This window comes from Olea europaea, chromosome 11, assembly GCF_002742605.1.
Source record: "Olea europaea var. sylvestris chromosome 11, O_europaea_v1, whole genome shotgun sequence".
NCBI lineage: Eukaryota > Viridiplantae > Streptophyta > Magnoliopsida > Lamiales > Oleaceae > Olea > Olea europaea.
Window position 1 is genome coordinate 30,700,922 of NC_036247.1, and position 21,570 is coordinate 30,722,491.

Sequence of the window (21,570 nt, forward strand, 5' to 3'; positions counted from 1 at the left end):
CATACTCATTAACATCGAAACCACATGAGATTTTATAATTTAGGAAAAAAGAGTTCAAAGGATCGAAATCAATTGTTGTGGATGCTTTCTCCTGGGTGAATGCATCAATCATGAGGTTTGATGGCATTCATCATCTTCCGTAGGTTATTTGGTGACATGAAAAATATTGACTTCTAGAGTTATATTTCCAAATGTCAGCTTCATCAGACCATTTCTGCAATTGATAAGAGCGTTAGCTGTAGTACAGAAAGGTCTACCAAATGTAATAGGAATTTTAGAGTTAACATCCACCTCAAATATTGACTTCTAGAGTTATATTTCCAAATGTCAGCTTCATCAGACCATTTCTGCAATTGATAAGAGCGTTAGCTGTAGTACAGAAAGGTCTACCAAATGTAATAGGAATTTTAGAGTTAACATCCACCTCAACCTTCACGTCTAATACCAGGAAATCAATGGGGTAGTAAAATTTATCAACTTGAACTAACATATCATCAACTACTCCCCTTGGTCATATGGTGGATTGGTCAGCTAATTGTAGAACCACTGAGGTGGGTTTCATCTCTCCTAGACCTAACAACAAGTATATAGCATAAGGCATGACGTTGACACTAACCCCTAAGTCGATGAGAGTTTTTGAAATCTCATGGTTCCCTATGATACAAGAAACAGTAGGACAACCAAGGTCCTTCAACTTTGGCAGGACTTTTTGTTCAATTACGGCACTAACATGTTCAATCAAGAAGGCAATTTTCTTGACATAGTGCTTCCTTTTTACAGTGCACAAGTCCTTAAGGACTTTAGCATATGTGGGGACCTGGGAAATCACGTGCAAGAGAGATAGATTAACTTTTACTTGATTGAGTGCTCTAGGATTTCACTGTGTTGACTAGTAGATTTTGAAGTCGACTTGAGGGCTTGAGGAAAGGGCACTCTAGATGGATTTTTCACTATCCCTCACTAGGGTGCTCTCTTCTATGCTACTGGATCATTCTCACTTTCCCTAGGTTTGGGGATTGGTTCTATGACCTTTCCATATGGCATTCACTTCCTTCAAGTTGGTCTCTTCTGATCCTGAAGTTTGTGCCATGTGTTGTCCCCTAGGGTTCGATTGAGCTTGCGCTGGGAATTTTTCACGCTCTCCTACAGCTAAGGCATTAGTTATTTTCGACATATGAGACTTTATTTTCTTATTTTCTTCAACAATTTGGGTGATCATAGTCTCAAACATTTGGTAGGTCTTGCTCTGTGCCTCTATAAATGCATGTAGAGTGTCTTCTAAAGAGTTTTTAGAGGACGTGGGTTGATATGGAGATGCAGTGTGAGCTTTATTTGGTTGGCCTTCAGATTTTCAGCTGAGATTGGGATAATTTCGCCACCCCGGATTGTATGTTTCAGAAAAGAGAGAATAAGGCTTTTGGTATGTGCCTAAGGCATTGCATTCCTCATAAACTCCTATCATCTCAGCGTAGGTAAAGCACTCTTGAGTTGGCTGATCAGTTCTACCACAAACAAAAAAAGGTCCTAAAGATTCAACATGGGATGCATTCTGTGTAGCTTTGAGTCCCTAGCACGTAAGATTTTAAGTTCTTTAGTGAAGGTATTTACCTTGGCTCTAAGGTCATCCTCCTCCCTAAGATGATAAATGCCTATGCTAGTGGTGTCTCCAGTAGGTCCTGATCTATTGGTACTATCAGAGGCATCCAGTCTAGGTATGGGTTGTTCAGCTAAGTCATCTAAATACTCTATAGCCTCATCTGAATCTTTTTGTAAGAAATCACCATTACATATCATTTCAACGAATTGGCATTCCCTAGGTAATAATCCCTAATAGAAGTAACTCACAACACGCCAACTTTCATAACCGTGGTGGAGGAAAAGGGTTTGCAATTCTTTGTATCTTTCCCATACTTGATATAAAGTTTCGTTGTCCTTTTGGACAAAAGAAGAAATTTGTTTTTTTAAAACAGTTATTTTATGATGGAGAAAGTATTTGCCAATGAATGCTTGGGTCATTTTAACCCATGTCCCAATCGAACGTGGTTGCAGTGAATACAGCCAGTTTTTTACTCTTTTTGAGTTAAAATGGGAAAAATTTTAGCCTGATTGCATCCAATGTATCATGTTGATCGTGGAATGTTGCCACCACCTCCTCAAACTTCCTAATATGTACGTATGGATTTTCAATTTCAAGACCATGAAAATTGGGAAGAAGTTGTATCATTCCCAATTTTAGGCCCATATGTGGCATGTTTGGTGGAAACATGATGCATGATAATGTAGAAGTGCGTGTGGGATGAAGGTAATCATGAAAAGTCCTATAGGGTGCATCACCTTGCTCACTATCAGTTATTGTGTGTGTAATGTGGTTACGTGCCAATAGATGCAAAATCGAAGAGAGGGTTAGAATGTGATTCAAACATTGGTTGAGGCCTCACAATAAATTGCCCTCACCGGTCTCGAAGCCTATTCATAAAGCACAAAAAAATGAAACTAAATGAGAAAAAACAAAATAATTAAGAAAATAAACTAAACTAACTAAAAGAATGTAAAAATAAAGAAAATGAACGAAATCACCCTTTTGGTCGAGAATCATTCAAGTATTTGTACTGTCTCCCCGACAACAGTGCCAAAATTTGATTACACCCAAAGTGTAACGCGATGATTGTAATATAGTTTTGAGGTGTCGTATTCACAGGGAGATGTGAAATTAATTAAAGGGTCCAACAAACTAGAATTTTCGTTGTGAGTTGTGTAACAAATAATATATCAATTTGAAATGTGTTCAAATGTTAATATATGAATTTACGGGATTTGAATCAAAGTATGAAATAGTGAAGCGTCTGGATTTCTCGACTGGTTTGGATCATTCAACGTTAATCATGCATCATGTACTCAATTAAAGATTTTTTTTTTATCAAACTTTAATTGGGGAATATAACATTAAGGCCCAATTTTATTCTACGGTAATTCTAAAATATGGATTTCCTATAATACATACCCACTTTAATCTATTGAAATCAGATTCTAAATCTACCTTATACATCAAACATAAAATCGTAGAGAATCACACCAATAAATAATTTAAATTGAAATTTAACAATTCTGTTAATTTCACTATAGTTAAAACATGATTAAATCTATGCAAAGTATAATAAAAGTTAAATCAATCTCACAACTATGCTTGACATTGAAATTCAATACATACTTCAATTATTCGATGAAAAGAACATGATTAAATCCAGAAAAATTTAATATATATTAAACCAATCTCAAAACATATTAATAATAACAAGAATCCAAATCTAGAATTGTTTAGCAATGGAAATCATATTACAAGCATGAGAAACGTTGAAATAATCGATACCAATCGAGTTCCTCCCTTGCTTCACCAAGAATTTCTAGCCTTCCATGGAGTTTCTTCACCCAAAATGAGAGAAAATTGATGTGGAGAGGAAGAATTATCATTCTAGGCAGAGATTAGGGCTTAAAAACGTGTGCCAAACAAGTTTTCATAAGTATTCACATCAAAATAGGAATATGGGATTTTACCCTCGAAAAATAACCATGCAGCCGCATGGTTCAACCAAAATGGCCCCAGAAGTTCTCGGAAGGCAGCCACGCAACCACATGGTTGTCACCATTTCCTCCGCTAGATGGCTTCTTGTATCTTAGCCATAACTTTCTATCCCGATGTCTGATGGAGGTGATTCAAGTTGCATTAGAAAGCTAACACGAAGCTTGTAATTTTACTTCAGAAATAATCTTCCATGTCAAAAAGGGATCCCAATATAAGGTTGAAAATCAGTACGTAACTTTGTCGATTGGGAATTGATTTGTGAAGATGTTATGTTCATATTTCACTTCCTTTGACTTATAATTACACCCAATTGACCCTTCATTCCGTTGCACATCTCATCTATGGATTATTTGCAACTTGGTTTTGAGTTTTCACTTTCTTCCACTTTACCCCTTTTTACTCATTTTCTTCCAAATTTTGACATTTTCCATCAAATTGCGCCCTAAATCAAAATATAAGAGTAATGAGTGCATTTTTACTCTAAATAATCATATGAATGCAACAACTAAGAGAGAAAATATTATATTTTACACTCTTATCAGGCAATCACATCAACATTATTCACAAAATTATTACTTCAATTTGATTCCGCAAGTGTACGATTCACAACAAGTAATAAAGTGAAAAATTAGAGTCCGTTTGTCGTCTCATAGAGATTGAGTAATTTATTTTTATCTAACTCAGCCTTAACCGAAACCAAATTATCAAACAAAATTTGTAATAACTCGAATTAACCCTAATTTTAACCTAATATGAAAATATGTATGACTCAATTGAACTAGAATGCAAAGTTATTGTTGAATGCAAAACTGCTGTAATTAATGAATATGAATCGCACTAGGATCTCAAATCCTTGAGAATTGTTCACTTTTAAACTTAGTTTCACAAATTGATGACATGTTGAATTTTTGAAGAAACAATATTCCTAAATCTGTCCAACAATCTCTCTCGAGTAAAGTTGAACATATTCTCAAATATCAACAACCTATATCCCTATGATGGGTGCAAATATACAGAATGCATGTAGTATTGTGAGCACTTAAAGATTCACGCAGGGCATAACGGTATATCTCTATCCCCATCAGATCCTATGATGATTTATATCCTATCAAACTCATTTCCCTTCTCTCGAATGCATGAAATAAGTCATCACATTCATATAATTACTTGCACATAATTATTGAAGCAATTGATTGCATATAAATCATTCAAAGTCAAGAAACGCATTTTCATGTCAAACTTGCAAAACTAGAAATTAAAAAGTTACATCACAAGATTCATCGATCTCCTAGTACATGAAAACCTAGCCTAACATGGAGAAAATAACAAAATACACAATAGTTGTAAGAAATGGCATTACCGGTGTATGAATTGGCTTGTAATCTCGTTGATCTTCGCGTTTCTCTTCATGATTATGGTGTAAAATCTCCTCCAATATGTATTTTGATTCTCTCCCAAGGTATTCTCCCCTTCATATGATGGCTCTAGGGTTTTTATATACATCTCACCATTCAATTCAATTAGAGTTTGAAGTAAAAAACGGAAATTGAAAATCACACCTAGAATCGAACCATGTGACCGCATGGTTCACTTAAACTACCTCGTCTTCTCGGTTTGCCTCCATATGACCCCATGGTGGTTGTTACCAAGCAATCACATGGTAGTGACCATGTTTCAAGATCTTCGTTTTGGTCCTCGATTTCCAATCTCTTGTGTTATGACTTATTGTCTCATTCTTTCTTTTCCTAGTACTTCAATTCTTCCACAATTTGATCCTTGAATCTTTCGCTTCTTCGTTTGTACCTCCGGTTCATCTTTTGATTATTTACATGTTGGTCCCTGAATTTTATTATTTTTCATCTTGGTCTATTTTCTCCAATTCCCTTTTTCCGATGCCTCATACTGTCACTGAAGTGGTACTTAGCACATTCAAATTCTAGATTCGTCCTTCGAGTCAACTTTATATTATTTGTACTTTAGTTCATGAACTTTTGTATTCTTTCATTTTGGCTCTTTTTCGCATCTTTTCTCTTGAATTCCGTCACATCCATCAATATAGTCCTACAAAAAAATTGCATGGAATTAAGCAATTTCAATCAATTTCATCAACTATTAGTTATGTTTTGTGGACCGAATAAGTATGTAATCAAACCCCAAACTTGAAATATCTTTTTTTCTCAAACAAAATAGTGACTTAATTCTACACAAAACATGGCTTGACAACCTGTCGTGCCTCAAGATTGGAATTCAATAATTACAAAAGAAATAGTTTCAACGGTGTAGGAACAAAACTCACCTTTACCTATCAGATGCAAAACTCAACGTGTGTGTGAACTCATATCAACATATCAAGCTTATGATTGGTTTGTTCCCGACCCATAGTAGTCAATTATATCCTTTCTTCACTATAGCGATACACACTCTCCAAACTTATTCTTTTCACTTAGTCATCCCAGGGTGGATTCTAAAGTTAAGAGTTTTAAACAACTGCAGTTATTTCCCTCTCTTAGCTTGGATAGGTCTCATTATTACAAGTTCACTTGTCAACAAGATGAGGTTCTCCTATATTTTGATAACCCCAACCTTCAAGACTAAACTATGCTACTTGCCTCGCATCAAAGATCCAGTTTTATCTCTGAATTTTTTTTTTTTTAATTGCTATCGTCTCATTTGCTTTCTATATAACACCTGTAGCAAGTTTTAGACCGATGATTCTCAAACCAATTGACTTTAGGGCACTAGGTTTTAAGCTTTTGCAGGCTTATTTACTTGAGTTATAAAGGCTCGATAAGATGACTTTTTCCTAACCTCTCTCCTTCTTTCTTTCTATATGACCCCTATAACTAGCTTTGGACCGATAACTCCAAAACTAGTTGGTTTTAGGGTACTAGGTTTCAGAATACCCTTATATGCTTGCTTACTCGAGTCATAAGGGCTTAGAGATAAGTGTTATTCTAGCACAAATTGATTTTATCGCCCCTTTTTGTTTTTCCAGACATTCAGCCTCCAAAACAACCCTCAACTTAAGACTTTCACCTAATTTTCATCTTATTGGTCTAGGCAATCCATACAATAAAGTTTTATGCACGGAACACTACATATTTCAAAGTTCCATTGCAATTGTTCAACCACCTCTAAACTCCTCTAAAAAGTGGTTTATGAGTTAATACAATAGAAGGTTTCTGGTTTTCTCCTACTTTGTTCGTGGTCCCAATCACTAACCTAATATGAAAAGCATGAGTGTGTGCGCAAAGAATGTCAAGTATGGCAACAAGTGCACGTCAATCAAATTCTTCACCATATCCACAGTTCCTAACGCATACCTAATCCAATATTTACATCATAAGCGGCAAGGCTATCAAGCCCATACAAGCATACAAAAACATAAAAACAAAAAAAAACCAAAAAAAAAAAACAAAATTGAATAAAACATGCAAATTTTAAGATTTTTTTTTATAACACTCGCAAGCATGCAATATAACAATTAAACACAATTTTCGATAAATATGACAAGTGCAACGAAAAACAAACACCAAAATTATGCCACCTCCTCCCACACTTATACAATACATTGTCCACAATGTAAGAATAAGTGTAAGTGTAAAAGGCATAATTTAAGGACAATATCAAAATGTAAGTACAAAGTTGATTAGTCGGCACTTCCCTGATCAGTGTAGTGGTGGTGATGGAAAGATGGAACCCGCAGTGTTGTCTCCTATTGGTGGATGTAAGCAGGTCAGGATCTGCCTCTTCAACTCAGACTGCTGGACCTGCTCGGCTTGCATATCTCGAACCCTAGTCTCCAAACTGCCCAAACGGTCCCAAGTCTCATTTGCCCATAGCTATATGCCATCTACCTGGCCCTCATACATTCTCAGTCGCCCATTCATTTGTCAATTTCTCTTCGTGCTGCCAGGGTTGTTGTCAACTTTCAACTACTAACAATATATGGTTGTTGAATGTTACATTTAACGCTTAGTCATACTAGTTGTTGAATGTCAAATTTTCCACTACTTTCAGCAATGAGATTCAATTAGTTGTTATTTTACTACATTGATGATTAGAAACTGTGTTTTCAGAACTTGTTGAATATTTCCTATATTATTTTTGTTCCTAAAAACGATTAGTTGGCTTCCCTCTCTTTCATGATAGAGTCTGTAAGAGAGAAAGATTGACTATTTGAGTTGTCGTTGAATATCAAAAGATTTTTTGCCGGGATTTCTTGATTTGATTGTAGAAAATATAAGATTAACAACTAAGGTTTTGATTGCTATAACATATTTTCAACTAATTCAAAATTCGATTGTTCACTATCCATTTTCTATTACCAAACTTATCCTTTAGTTGTTGAATATAATTTTTAACGATCAGATATTATAAAATGTGACCACCTGATTTTTGAATGATTTCATTAATTTTTTTCAAATTTGAAAGTGTATTTTAAAGGTATGGTAGTTATATATTTTTCCCTTGAAGAAATATCAGTTATTAGAATCCCATGTTTTGGGTTAATTTGACTGGCCCAATTCTGAACCCATTTAATCCTTGACACCCCTATTATTAGAGGCTTTTGACTGTTGCGCTTCATAAAAAAGAGGCCCATCTAGAAGATTGCCTAAAACTCTTGAATCCGCATTGAGGGAGGATTGACCAGAATCTTAGAGGAACTACACAGTTCATCACATGATTCCATATTCTAAATTTCGTGTTTGCATTGATTTTAAATCTTAAAGGAATGATATATATATATATATATATATTCTAATATCTTCTATGAGTTCCAAGTAGAGGTACAAATCGAGCTACTAATATTCATTTCTATTCAATCGACTAAATCACTAGCAGTCAATTACATTCCATAAGAATTGATATATTTGTTGCCCCACGGGGCATAACCTAGTTGTGTAAAAGATAGGAGTAATATAGTCTCAGTCTTGCTGGCAGCTACAGTGTGAGATAGGGTTGGACAAATCTTCTGAACCGAACCGACCGAATCAAATTGAACCGAACCCGACAGTTCTTGTCAAATTAAATACCCGAACAGATATTTGAATTGAGAACCGACGGGTACGGTTCAATTCTCGTAACCGAATAAGAACCGAATATTACTAATTTTTTTATATTGAGTAAATTAAGTTATTTTAATTTTAATTTTCTCTAAACAAATTAACAATTTCTAAATCTAAAATTTTGGCCCAATAATTTGTTTCATTTTTAATTTTTTAATTTTTGGCCCAATTACCCATTTTATTGTTTCATTTCTTAACTCAATAAGATCTAATCTACTAAATAACCATAAACACTTGCACTAAAGTGCATAACGTTGTCTCGACTCTCGCACTCACTCTCGCAGCCTCGCTAACATTCCAAAATCTATACAATTGTCGGCCGACACTGTGACCTCCGATCAAAATTGTGACCTCCGCTGATCGAAGCTTTGACTATAACGATCATTTGAATAAGGTAGTCTACTAGTCTCTGATATTCCAAAATCATTGAATGTATTATTAGTTGTATTTATATAATGTTGTTATAAATGTTAAAAAATTTAATTATAGTACAGAACCGAACGGAACCGAGTTGAACCGAACCAGAACGATTTCATAATTATATTTGGACCCGACAGTTCCATTTATTAAATACCCGAAAATTTTGGTTCGGTTCGGTTCTCTTTAGAACCGAACCGAACCGACCCACGCGCCACCCCTAGTGTGAGAGTTCAATTCCTGAAATATGAAATTAGACTCTTGGTAAGACACCGGTGTATGGACAAACTCTTGTTCCCTGACCTGTTGAGGCACATCCCACGATTTACCTCCCTCACGATACTCCAGGGACGAGAGTAGTGGAGGCCTAAAGGTTGGAGTTCAACCTTACACACACACACACACACACACACACCCCCCCCCAATAAGCAACTCATAAACCACGTAGAATGATAGCCATTGTCTTCTTCGTACAAGATTCATTTTTACTTATATATATATATATATATATATATATATACACACACACACACATGGTAATAATATTTATCATTAGTAGAGATATCATTACCGTGCTCATAAGTTAGTAAGGTTTCATAAAGTAGTTTATTTATGAATAATTAAATGCCAAAAATATGCCTAACTTAGATAATATTGACTAATTGTTTGCACATTTTAAATCTGCTATTACTCTTAGTTAAATAATATTGACTAATATGGACTGAATCGGATAATATGCACCGTTATTATTTAATTATAATTTGGGGATTATCATTAAAATTTTAATAAGTTATAGATTTTAATACTCTATAATTTAAATTATTCAAATATAATTATTAGTTAATTACAATTGTTCAAATATAATTATAGATTTTAACACATTTCTTCTATATGTCAATGATTCAATTGAATTGATTGACCATTGACATGTAGAAGAAATGTGTTAAATAAAAGATGAGGAAAACCAATAAATGTTTTGTGATAAAAAAATGAAAAATCAAAATAGAAAACATTGTTAGAGTATATAAAATTTTAACGCTCTAAATTTAAAAATGATCTCCATTATATAAAAAATATTATTTTATGTATAGTCTCTTGAGATTCTTTTAATATATAATTATTTTATTTCTGTTATTAAGATAAAAGGTCCAGAATTATTTTTAATTCATTCAACTTTAATGGAAGGAAAAAGGAACTAATGGATGTATTTTTAAGATGTCCACGACTCCATTGGCGATTCGTTTCAAAATTGACTGAATCGGATTATATGCATCGTTATTATTTTATTATAATTTGGAGATTATTATTTATCCATATATTTAGAGGCGGACACAAAGCCCATTCAAATTTTTTGGTAAAATTTTTCTTTTTGTAAATTTTTTCTATATACCAATTCAATATTAAGAAAACAAAAAAAAGGTGCTTCTCCGAGCTCTATACTTACATATATAGCCCTGTTTTGTATGAAATAAAATCATACTTTTAGTTAATTTTTATAAAAATTAAATGAATTTATTAAAAAAATAGTGAATTTCATAAAATGTGTGACTAAAATTAATTATTGACTTTATTTTAAAATTAAATTTTGATATATATCAAACAGGACGTAGTAAAATAAAATTAATATTTCCATGGGAGAAGCCATATGGACGGGCCCTTTTCCAAACACGTCTGCCCCCTATTGATCGATTGTTTGACTATCGTCCAATAAGCTTTATTCTAGTTCCATATCTATTTTCCAACGCGGTCCCCTATTGACCAGTTGTATGTTTGTACAAAAAGTTTTAGCCCCCTATTGATCGATTGTCTGATTATCGTCCAATAAATTTTATCCTAGTTCCACTCCTATTTTCCAATGCGGTCCCCTATCGATCGGTTGTTTGCCTGTCCAAAAAGTTTCGGCCCCCCCTATTGATCAATTGTTTGACAGTCGTCCAATAAGTTTTATCCTAATTCCATACCTATTTTCCAACGCGATCCCTTTTCCATACCTATTTTTCAACTAAGCAAGTGATATCATATCTCATTTTCTGCATGTCACGATGGCAAGGTGGAACCAAATTGTCCAATACTACCCCGTCTTTTTGGGAGAACAACAAAAGAATCAGTTTGCAGGGCAATTAATGCTACAACTGTTCAAGTCGCCAAACGCCAACCATCATAATTTGTGGGACCGCCCATCTCCATATCCCCTCAGCATGCGCACAGAGTCTGTATATATAGCTTACAAATTTCAAGAAGTATAATAAGCCTTATTATTTGTACTTAATGCAAAAATTATATTTGCCGTTTTAAATTTGACATTTGTACTCTCATTTCAATATTTTTTTTTTACAGTGTTAGTCCTTTCTGTTGCATTTCATCAATTCCTTTCGTCAAATATGGGTAATTAGTGTAAATAGCCCCTATCGTTTTCTTCATTGTACAAAACGTCCATATTGTTTGCATTCATTGTCCAAAATGTCTTTATTGTCTATTTCCTCCATTAAAGTATTGTAATGAACTCATTATTTGTTCTCAATTTATAAATAATCCTTATAATTTTAAATTAGACATTTACACTCTCATTTCAACATTTCTTGTGGAGTTGGTCCTTTCCGTCTCATTTTATCAATTTCTTCGGTCAAATATGGGTAATTACTTCATAGTGTTCCTATCGTTTTCTTCATTGTACAAAACGTCCCTATTATTTGCATTCATTGCGCAAAACATATTTATCTTCTATTTTCTCCATTAAAGAATTATAAAATAACTAATTTACCATCAGCTTTAAATAATCAAATAGGAAAGAAATAAATAACTGTAGCCAGAGTTCTAAATTTTTCACATAGCGAAAATGATTTCCACTTAAAATAATTTATAACATATTAACAAAAAGAAAAAAAATATCTTTCCAAAAAAAAAATCTCCTTAATTAGGTTTGAATTAGAACATTTGGGATTTAATTTGAATTAAGATCTTGAATGAACTATCTAATTAAAGAATAAATCCATTATCTAGACTCATTTTGTGAAGTAAAAGAAACTTAAACAAAGTCATAGCAAGATCTAAAAGCAGGAGTGGGCATTTTTTCTTGGAGCCCGTGGAACTGGACCGAAACCATTTAAAACAAGTCGATTCGGTTCCAGATCCTTTGAAAAACAATTTGATTATAGGATAAATTATTAAGAACCGATCGGTTCCGGTCCGATTCCCAGTTCTAGTATGGGAACCGTTGGGAACCAGACTGTTCTCATAGGATTTTTTCTTTTTTTCTTTTTTTGGTAAAATATATAACTCAATCTCCAATCACATTTATAAAAAATAATCAGGTTCCCTATTAATTTTAGACTCCAACACTTTCCTTCTTCTCCGTGATTCTTTACTTTTCTCTTCTTATAATTTTTTGATTAATTGATTCTCAAGTCAAATTAGAATATTGGGTAAATCTATACATAAATAAATTTATTTACAATATATAATTTCATTTCTAAGGTGTGAAATTTTTATTTTGTTTTCACTTTGATTACATAGTTGTTGGTCCGATCGAAAACTTTTCATCTAGATTTCTACAAATTATAACCGACGGAACCAAAAGTTGAAATAAATTTTTAAAGGATATCCAATTCAATGTAGGATTTTGATTTTGAGAGAAGTTTGTTCAATCATTGGAGTACTATGTAGTTTATATAAATTGATGATTGCTTAATGATAGTAACTTATATTATTTTGATATTATTTTTAAATTTGTATACTTAATTTTCTTTCAATCTTTGAATAGTATCTTCGATTTTTCTATATTGTGTGACAAGTATCACGTTGCTAGCATCTTTAAATTTTTTTTATTAGTGAATATTTTATTTGACATTTTCAATATAAAGAACCGGATCGGAATCGATTGATTCGATTTCGGTTCGGTTCCATAGCTAACTATGAAACCAATAGTTCCATTTTTAAAATTCTCATTAGTATTCGGTTCGGTTTCCTTTGGGATCGGACAAAATCAGACCGTGCCCACTCCTGTTTAAAAGTTAATGCAGTGTATATATATCTCTATATATTTGTATGTAATCGGCTTGAAGAAGATGGAAACAAAAATTTACTAAAAATAGCCAAATCCAAGGAAAAAAAATGTTCTTGTAACTTCCCTAAAAACAAAAAGGATATTGGAACACGAAACTTGATTACATGAAATTAGCTAAAACTCTGGATGGTATCATAGTGGGGTGGGGGGAGAATGGGAAGTGGCGATTGTGTTAGTGGCCATGGGCAGGATGTGAAATTATATAGGGAAGAAAAATTATTTTAAAAAAAATTGTTCTATATTTAACTTTTTTCTTACCTTTTTTATTCTTTACTAGACTTTGCCCATGCAATACACAGGATCGATTTTTTCGAAGGTATTAGTATTTTAAATGTGTTGAATTCTCATAAATTACATCCTCAAATGATTTTTGTTTCCTACATTGGGATGGATTTTTCCTAATTGGGATGGATTTTTCCTTTGTAATTTGAAACGCATTCATTCTTTTCTAGAATGAGAATGCCTATGTGATGCTGATTGATCATATAGCTACAAATGGATAACATCAATTTTGTTACTAAATCAAAACATAAACAATGAAAGTGTAAAACATAAATAATGTACACAGTTTAGGAAGTTTTTGTATATAAAAAGTCTATAACAGTTTTATCGGTTAAGCTTAAAATTTTTACTTATAACTAAATAACTTCTTTAACTTAGAAGCAAGGAAAAAAATAACATATCTAAGCATGTTTGACAAAACTGAATGAAAAAAATATATTTATTTATATCAATATTGTCATTCACATATGTACCACAATTACAAAAAGTAAATATATAAATAAATATGATAAGGTAACCAACATGAGGAAAAATTGCCATCAATGTTTAGTTTATAATGCCTAACTTGCTCTTGTAATTATTGCATGCACTTAGTGGAATGTACCAAATCACCGTTTGCAGTTTCCCCCAAAATGAAATGTCTGTTTCACTTCCTGTTAGAGCAAAGGAATCAAAATGTAAACTTTTATATCAATATTGTCATTCACATATGTACCACAATTACAAAAAGTAAATATATAAATAAATATGATAAGGTAACCAACATGAGGAAAAATTGCCATCAATGTTTAGTTTATAATGCCTAACTTGCTCTTGTAATTATTGCATGCACTTAGTGGAATGTACCAAATCACCGTTTGCAGTTTCCCCCAAAATGAAATGTCTGTTTCACTTCCTGTTAGAGCAAAGGAATCAAAATGTAAACCAGAAAATTTTTCAGAGATCATAATAAAAGTGCAAGGCAGAAAGTGACTCCTATGCTGGACTTCAACTGCATTCTTTACAATTTTATCCATTTCTTAAAAATCAAACGCAAACCTAACTGAGTGACCCAAATAACCCAATAAACCAATCAAGCCCTTGCACAACATACCACCACTATTTTTTCCCAACTCCCAAAACAAGTAGTATACCCACAATAATTAACATCATCAAAAGCTCCACCACCTTTAACCCATCGATTCCACCTACATCCCAACTCCAAATCATTGTCATCTCTTTTCTTTGTTGTTCAATGCTTTGTACCTTGCACAACACCAATACCTTCGTCCTCAAATAGCTAGGGACACATATTGTATTTACATCTCATTTCGAGCATATATATTATCTCCATTTCCCAGCTTTCAACTATATTTTGATTATTAAAGATTAGTTGAAACCTTTTCACACACCTCAACAAAGCCAAATTATAATAGAAGGCAGCTATCTCTCCCCCCGAAATAGAAAAGCAAAATGAAGAAACTAAATGTCATACATAGGTGGGATGAAAAATCAATAAACTGTAGCATCGGAGATAAGTACGCAAACCTTTTTTGATCTTTCATCCACCTCTTCTATTGAAAGAATTATTGGTTTCTTTTTTTGACCCTTCAAGTTCATCTGGTACCAAAGCAAAACTTCAAGATCACTAGATCAAAAGCACGTAGTAAAGAGAACAACAAAGAATCCATTTATCCACAAGTCAAATTAATACTCAATTGGGTTCAGTTCCTTGGTACCTATGATCAATGAAAGAATATTGAGCAAAATAAATAGATAAGCATTTGACATGTTAAGGACTTTGGCAAATGCATAAAAGGACAGGCACCAAAGGTTCTTCCATGGCGCAAATAAAATAACCAGAATGATTGATGAAATCTTATTACCTAAGTGATCGAACAATATTCCCAGAGAAGCATGTTTAAACAATCTAACCCCTTCAATCATCGTGGGTCAGGTATGGATATATTGTTTCAAGATATAAAACGTAAAACATATTTAATGAACGGGAAATTTTGTGAATTGCAGGATGATTTTCTTCACGTGAAACTACAGTAGACTAAGAGAGCTTTCATATCTAGTAAAACCATGGTTCCCAAATTATTATGTGATATAATTCTTTGCTTTTAACAAATATATAGGAATAAATGTAAAATAATCCATAAATTGTGTCTTAATTCCATATTATTACACTATGGAACATTTAACTAAAATAAGAAGAAAAATTTATGAAGTCGAGAAGAAAACCAATAGGGTTGTCTAGTGGTGGATTTTGGAATCAAAGAAGAAAAACATGCACAAAAAACAATGAATTAATAAAATACTAAAAAAACATAGTCGACAAAATCTAGAGAAAGAACATTTCAAGAAGCAAATATGACATTCCATGAGCATTTACCTTCTTACCACCACTTAGAAAGGAAACTTTACCATATACTTACATATATAAGAAAACATAAACCAGACTAAGAGATTGCTAGGCAATTAAAAGAAGAAAATATATTGCATTTAAACCATAAACAATATTTTCAAGTTTGCGTTGCTAATGTTTCCAGTAAAACTACACACGAATCAATTCTCTTATGTATTTTTTTTAGCTCTTATTAGCTTTTACCACAATGGTTTCCTTGAAAGTTGGAGCTCACAACACATTTTCATCATTCTTCACTTGAAAGTATACATCTGATAAAAATACAAAATCAGATAAAAGTTCTAGTAAACTAACACTTGTATTGTTATTTAATTATGAAAAATAACAATAAGAACACAACTACAAATATCTTAGGGTCTGTTTGATTACAAAGATGGAATTGAATTGAATTGAAAATGAATTCTAGGGAATTGAATTGTCTAAAAATTATTTTCCTGGGAATTTATTTATTTTTTGTAAAATATAAAAATAATAATTTTGTACTCTCACTTGTGACATGTATGAATCCCAATAAATTTTTGCACTTGAAATTAAAGAATTCAAAAATTTTAGAATCACAAAAAAAGGAAAAATTAATTCAAAAAATGTGGACAAATTGGATTCTCTGTTTCTTAAGTTAAAACAAAAGACAATTGTCATCATTAGTTAGGATTTTTTTTTGCAATTGGAACTATATGCACATACATATAATTACTTTATTGACTTTTGAAGATTTAAGATTTGTTATAAATGCTACTTAAATCTAATTGAGATTGTGATAAACTGAATAAGAGGTTCCAGGTGTTGAGTTCATATGTGAAACAGATAAGTTCAACAGAACAGGTTTCTTTATCTAAACACGATCTATAAAGACACCAATGAAGCACCTTTAAATTCTACAAATTTTAGTAAGAAGCTTAAATGGTAAAATGGAATGAGCCACCAATGATAACCAAGTTTGATGCTGAATTTAGAGTTTAAGAATTGCAAAGAACTGGAACTCCAGCTACAATTAGTATTTTTTATATATTTTTTTTTCTAATTAATTATTTAAATAGGAGGGCAAATTAGAATTTTACCATGCTTTAGTGGATAAAACAGACAGTTAGGATTTTTTATTAAAAAAAAAAAAGTTGAATTGAAGGTCTAAATGCTAAAATTAAAACATGTGTGATTTATGCAATGAAGACAAACGATAGGATGTTTTGCACCAATTACTCATATTTGATGGAAGGAATTGAATGAATGAGATAAACATGATCAACTCAATAAGAAAATGTGGTCATAGGGGTGCAATTGTCGAGTTTGAAAGGACAAGGACGATTTGCTGAAGACTTTTTGTGCTAATTAGCTTTCAAGATTACCACTTTGACAAAAATAGGATTTTGTAAGTCATTATTGTTCATAGTAAAATTGGAGATGATCGTGTATCGACTTCAAGAGAATCGAACCCTCTAACCTGCATATGAATAGATCAATTAGCCTTTGCTTGGCGAAATTTATAAATTATGTATTAATAATTAAATTTTATTTTCACAATACATATTAATAGCACAAAAAATTAACAACATTGTTAGCTTGTTTGAGTCCTGTTATTTAGAAAAAGTGCATTCTTCTACAGTATTTTGACATCATTTCAATTACACATTTTTCAATAAAATGATATTACATATAAATTCAAAACTTTTCCTTATATTTTAACCATACATTTTTCTTCAATACACTATTAAAAAATTTATTTTTTCTTCCAAAATTGGGCTCAAACAAGGAATGTATTTAAAAAAAAAAAAAAGGTTTTGATTAAAAAAATAAAATTGTAACAGTAAATTTATTGCCAATAATCGACCAATTGTCACTCGTCAGACCGAAGTTAGGGCCTGGTCCAACAAAAGAATCTTTGAAGATGAACTTCTCAACATTTTATCAATAATGCTATAGAGACATACTTAAACATAGGGTAAAAATTAGGGTGAGCACATGTCAAAATATGATTGAACACTTTGAAAAAAAAAAAAAAAAAAAAAAAAAACGTGAAAAGGGAGTTAAAAAATGTAATAGTAAATTTGTTGTCAATGATCGATCGATCGATCGTCAAAGGCATCCTAGGGCCTGGCTGAAAATTTTATTTTTAATTGCAATTTTTTTTAAATGGTAAAATAAAAATTTATGTGGTTTTTTTTTTTTAATTAATTAATCAAGCGTAAAATGATTTTTTTAGTCAGATCGTGACTTGATCCCTATCAATAGTGGTGTCTTCAGTACTTCAGTGTCAATAGATAGGCCGAAATCCTAGCTTATTATTAAACACATGGTTCAAATATTTAATTCAAGGATATTTCAATTAGTGCTTGTTTGGTAGGAATTTTGATAATTAATTTTTTGACCATTACAGAGAAAGTGGGTTTTACCTATGAGAGAAAAAATTAAAAATGATGATTGAAATAGTGAAATAACTGTAAAAAAAATTGATTTTAATTGACTTTTAAGCCCTACCAAATAAGCTCTTATGCAATTTAGCCAATGATCTAATTTTCATACCGGCTAAAATTCATGAAATGTCTCAATTTACAGACTGTTCACTTCTTATATTTACTCCATGTTTGGTGAAGATTAAAATCAAATTTTCACTAAATACTTATAAAAGTTAATGAAATGTGTATTTGAAATTTTTTTGATTTCATGAAATATGAAATTAAGTCCTTATTGGATAGTCATTATGATTTTTTTGGATAATACACGGTTTAAAAGTTGGGAAAAATTTCGAATTTATATACAGAATATTTTATTGTATAATATATTGTTGAAAATAAATATAAGAATAAAGAGTTTTAATTTAAAGAGAGTCAAACATAGGTTAAAATTAATTGTTGACTTTAACTTATATTGAAATCGAGATTTAAAAAAAAAAAAGTTGAACATCAACATTGAGGGCCCCCAATGCCCGCCCTTAGAGCATCGCGGGAGAGATAAATCGCGGGATGTGTCCCATCAGGTCAGAGAACAAGAGCTTGCCCATACACTGGTGTCCACAAAGAATCCAATTCTATATTTTAGGAATCGAACTCTCACATTACGATTGTCAACAAAGTTGAGGTTACTCCACTTCTATCCTTTGCACTACTGAATTATGTCTCGAGGGCGAAATCGAGATTTTAAATCTTACTAAAGCTAACACTACAACAATATGAATCTTTTACGGTAAATAAATAAATGAAAAAAATCATGAATATTTTATTTAAGTGCCACATATTTATATATAACGAAGAAGGAAAAGTGAATCGTGGATGAGTATTTTTTTTTTTTTTCTTTTTATGGAATTCTAACAAGCACGTGTCTGAACTGTAATAAATTTTTACTATTAGGGTGATATAAAAATGCAAGTCAAAATACCAAAATCATAACAACATACAATTATTCATATTAATCACATATTTTATGGAATTTACAGTTTTTTAATCGCACGATTAATCAATTTTTAACAACATTTATTAAAAAAAAAGTGAAGAGAAGTTCCATTCCCCGTGACGCAACCAGTATACTTCTGGCTTTACAACTTGTACATTTTGGGCCCTATGGCGGCACAGACACACGACAATTACTTAACACAATGTGCCATCAAACCTTTTGCTTGGCTAAAACCCCATCCACGTGTCACTCCCACATTTATCAGCAACCAGATTTCCTCCCCCTTACTCTCTCTCCTGACTCGATAGATATACACAAATTGTTATTGGCAAGCACACACCACTAGTTACAAGCCTAGTCATCCTTATTAGAGAGAGAGAGAGGGAGAGAGCAAAATATTTTTGAGATATCAAAATGGGACTAGGACAAGATGGTGGCGGAGCAGCCAAGGCCAAGTCTTTTCCTACAGGGTGGAATGTGGCGGCGAGGCCGTGTGACCACTGCAAATCTGCGGTGGCGCTGCTATTTTGTAGGACGGACTCTGCTTTTATGTGCATGTCATGTGATTCCAAGGTCCATGATGCGAATAGCAAATCTTTGACTTTATTATCTTCCACATCGAAGCACGAACGTGTGTGGATGTGCGAGGTGTGCGAGCTAGCGCCGGCTAGTGTCACGTGCAAGGCGGACGCCGCAGCCCTATGCATCACCTGTGATCGTGACATCCATTCGGCAAACCACCTTGCCAGCCGCCACGAGCGGGTCCCAGTCATACCTTTTTACGACAATTCCGAGTCCTTGGTTAAGTCCACTGCCGCAGCTCTGTTGGTGCCTGACTCGACTAGTAACATCTTGTACGCAACCTCAAATGTTCAACATGACATAAAATTTAGCACACAGGACAGCTTTGTAACTGATACTTGGAAAATTGTTACTGATCCAATGGACATGAAATCTATGGATTTCTTGTTTTCCGAAGATCAATTCTTAGACTTGGATTATCCAATTTCATCGCATCAACCTGACAGTATTGTTCCTGTACAGACCATGAAATCTCCAATCCCAACAAAATTGACTGATCATTCATCAGAAGATCGACTCGAAGTCGATTTCACGAGATCCAACATTGGTTCATACAACAACAGCTACACTACCCCATCTTTTAGCCAAAGTGTAAGTACCATTTTTGCCTTCTTTTCTTGACACACATAAATATTATGTACACAGTTTTCTTATTCTTATTTTTTTTGCAAAATTTCAGGTTTCATCATCTTCATTGGATATCGGGGTTGTGCCCGAAGGGAGCTCTTTTCCAGAATCATCGTACTCTTTTGGTGTTGATCTGAGCAAGAATCAAGGTTCCCAGATTGTTGGATCGAACAGGGAAGCAAGAGTTTTGAGGTACAGAGAGAAGAGAAAGAACAGAAAATTCGAGAAAACTATACGATATGCATCTCGAAAGGCCTATGCGGAAACAAGGCCAAGAATCAAAGGTCGTTTCGCAAAAAGAACGGAGGCAATTGAATCTGATATTGATCGAATTTTCATCCCTGATGAAAGATACCATATCGTTCCCACATTCTGATGGCAAAGTTGGATCAAAATTCCAAAATGTATTACTAATCAATAATATTTCTTATGTATTTCAATGTAATGATAACTGAATTTCTTGTCTGTGAAATAATTAATCAACGGAGATGTTAGTATAAATCTTGTTCCTCTCAACAGAAAGGGATTGCAGGGTGTGTAGACTGTGTAGTATATCATCAATTTCTGCAATCTGAAAAGCCTGACTGCTTTTTGTTGAAGGGCTTTTATGTAAGTTTGTCAGTTCCTTTTAATTTGTAACATTTGATCCTCGTTTTTACTTGAGTATGAGTGATTATGGTACGTGGATCAATCGTCTGTATAGATTATGATCGAATAAAGAAGAAAATCTGAACTAACTTATAATGATTTCGACTACTTTTCTTAATAATGTTGACTTTTTAGAATGGAATTCTAAATCTTGATACATTGTCAAATCCTGTTAAGATTTAATGACCAATTCGATTAGATTAAAATTCAAATAAATAGTATACAAATTTTTAGATTGGTATGCTCAAACGAGCCATCATTTTACGTGGACATGTTACTACATGTCAAATAAAAATGAAAATATAGATCAATTTATATGGACTTTGATGACTCTATTTAATAAAATTGATAATTTAATGCGACACCCAAAGTTTTAATAAAGATTTGAATAAAACTAGTTAGATGGGCTAAAAATGGGGATTTAGAGACATATTGATTTGACAGAAGTTGTTGGCTGTGCGTCTAATCATATTTAGACATGTGTCTACCCTATTTTTGAGCATGTCTC

The 21,570-nt window shown here is 32.9% G+C and overlaps 1 protein-coding gene across 1 annotated transcript; it reads left to right on the plus strand.

Moving 5' to 3' along the window:
- Window positions 1-19,545: 19,545 nt before the first annotated feature.
- LOC111404033 (zinc finger protein CONSTANS-LIKE 5-like) lies at window positions 19,546-21,159 on the plus strand. The gene is made up of 2 exons (XM_023032749.1): window positions 19,546-20,378; window positions 20,467-21,159. Exons 1-2 carry the CDS (start codon window positions 19,620-19,622, stop codon window positions 20,788-20,790), a joined length of 1,083 nt encoding a protein of 360 aa, XP_022888517.1. The 5' UTR covers window positions 19,546-19,619; the 3' UTR covers window positions 20,791-21,159.
- The last annotated feature ends 411 nt before the right edge of the window (window positions 21,160-21,570 follow it).

Excerpts from the sequence above, each read along its gene's own strand:
- LOC111404033 (XM_023032749.1), top strand. The coding sequence starts at position 19,620 with ATGGGACTAGGACAAGATGGTGGCGGAGCAGCCAAGGCCAAGTCTTTT. Across the intron at positions 20,379-20,466 it reads CCCCATCTTTTAGCCAAAGT|GTTTCATCATCTTCATTGGA; the intron begins GTAAGTACCATT and ends GCAAAATTTCAG.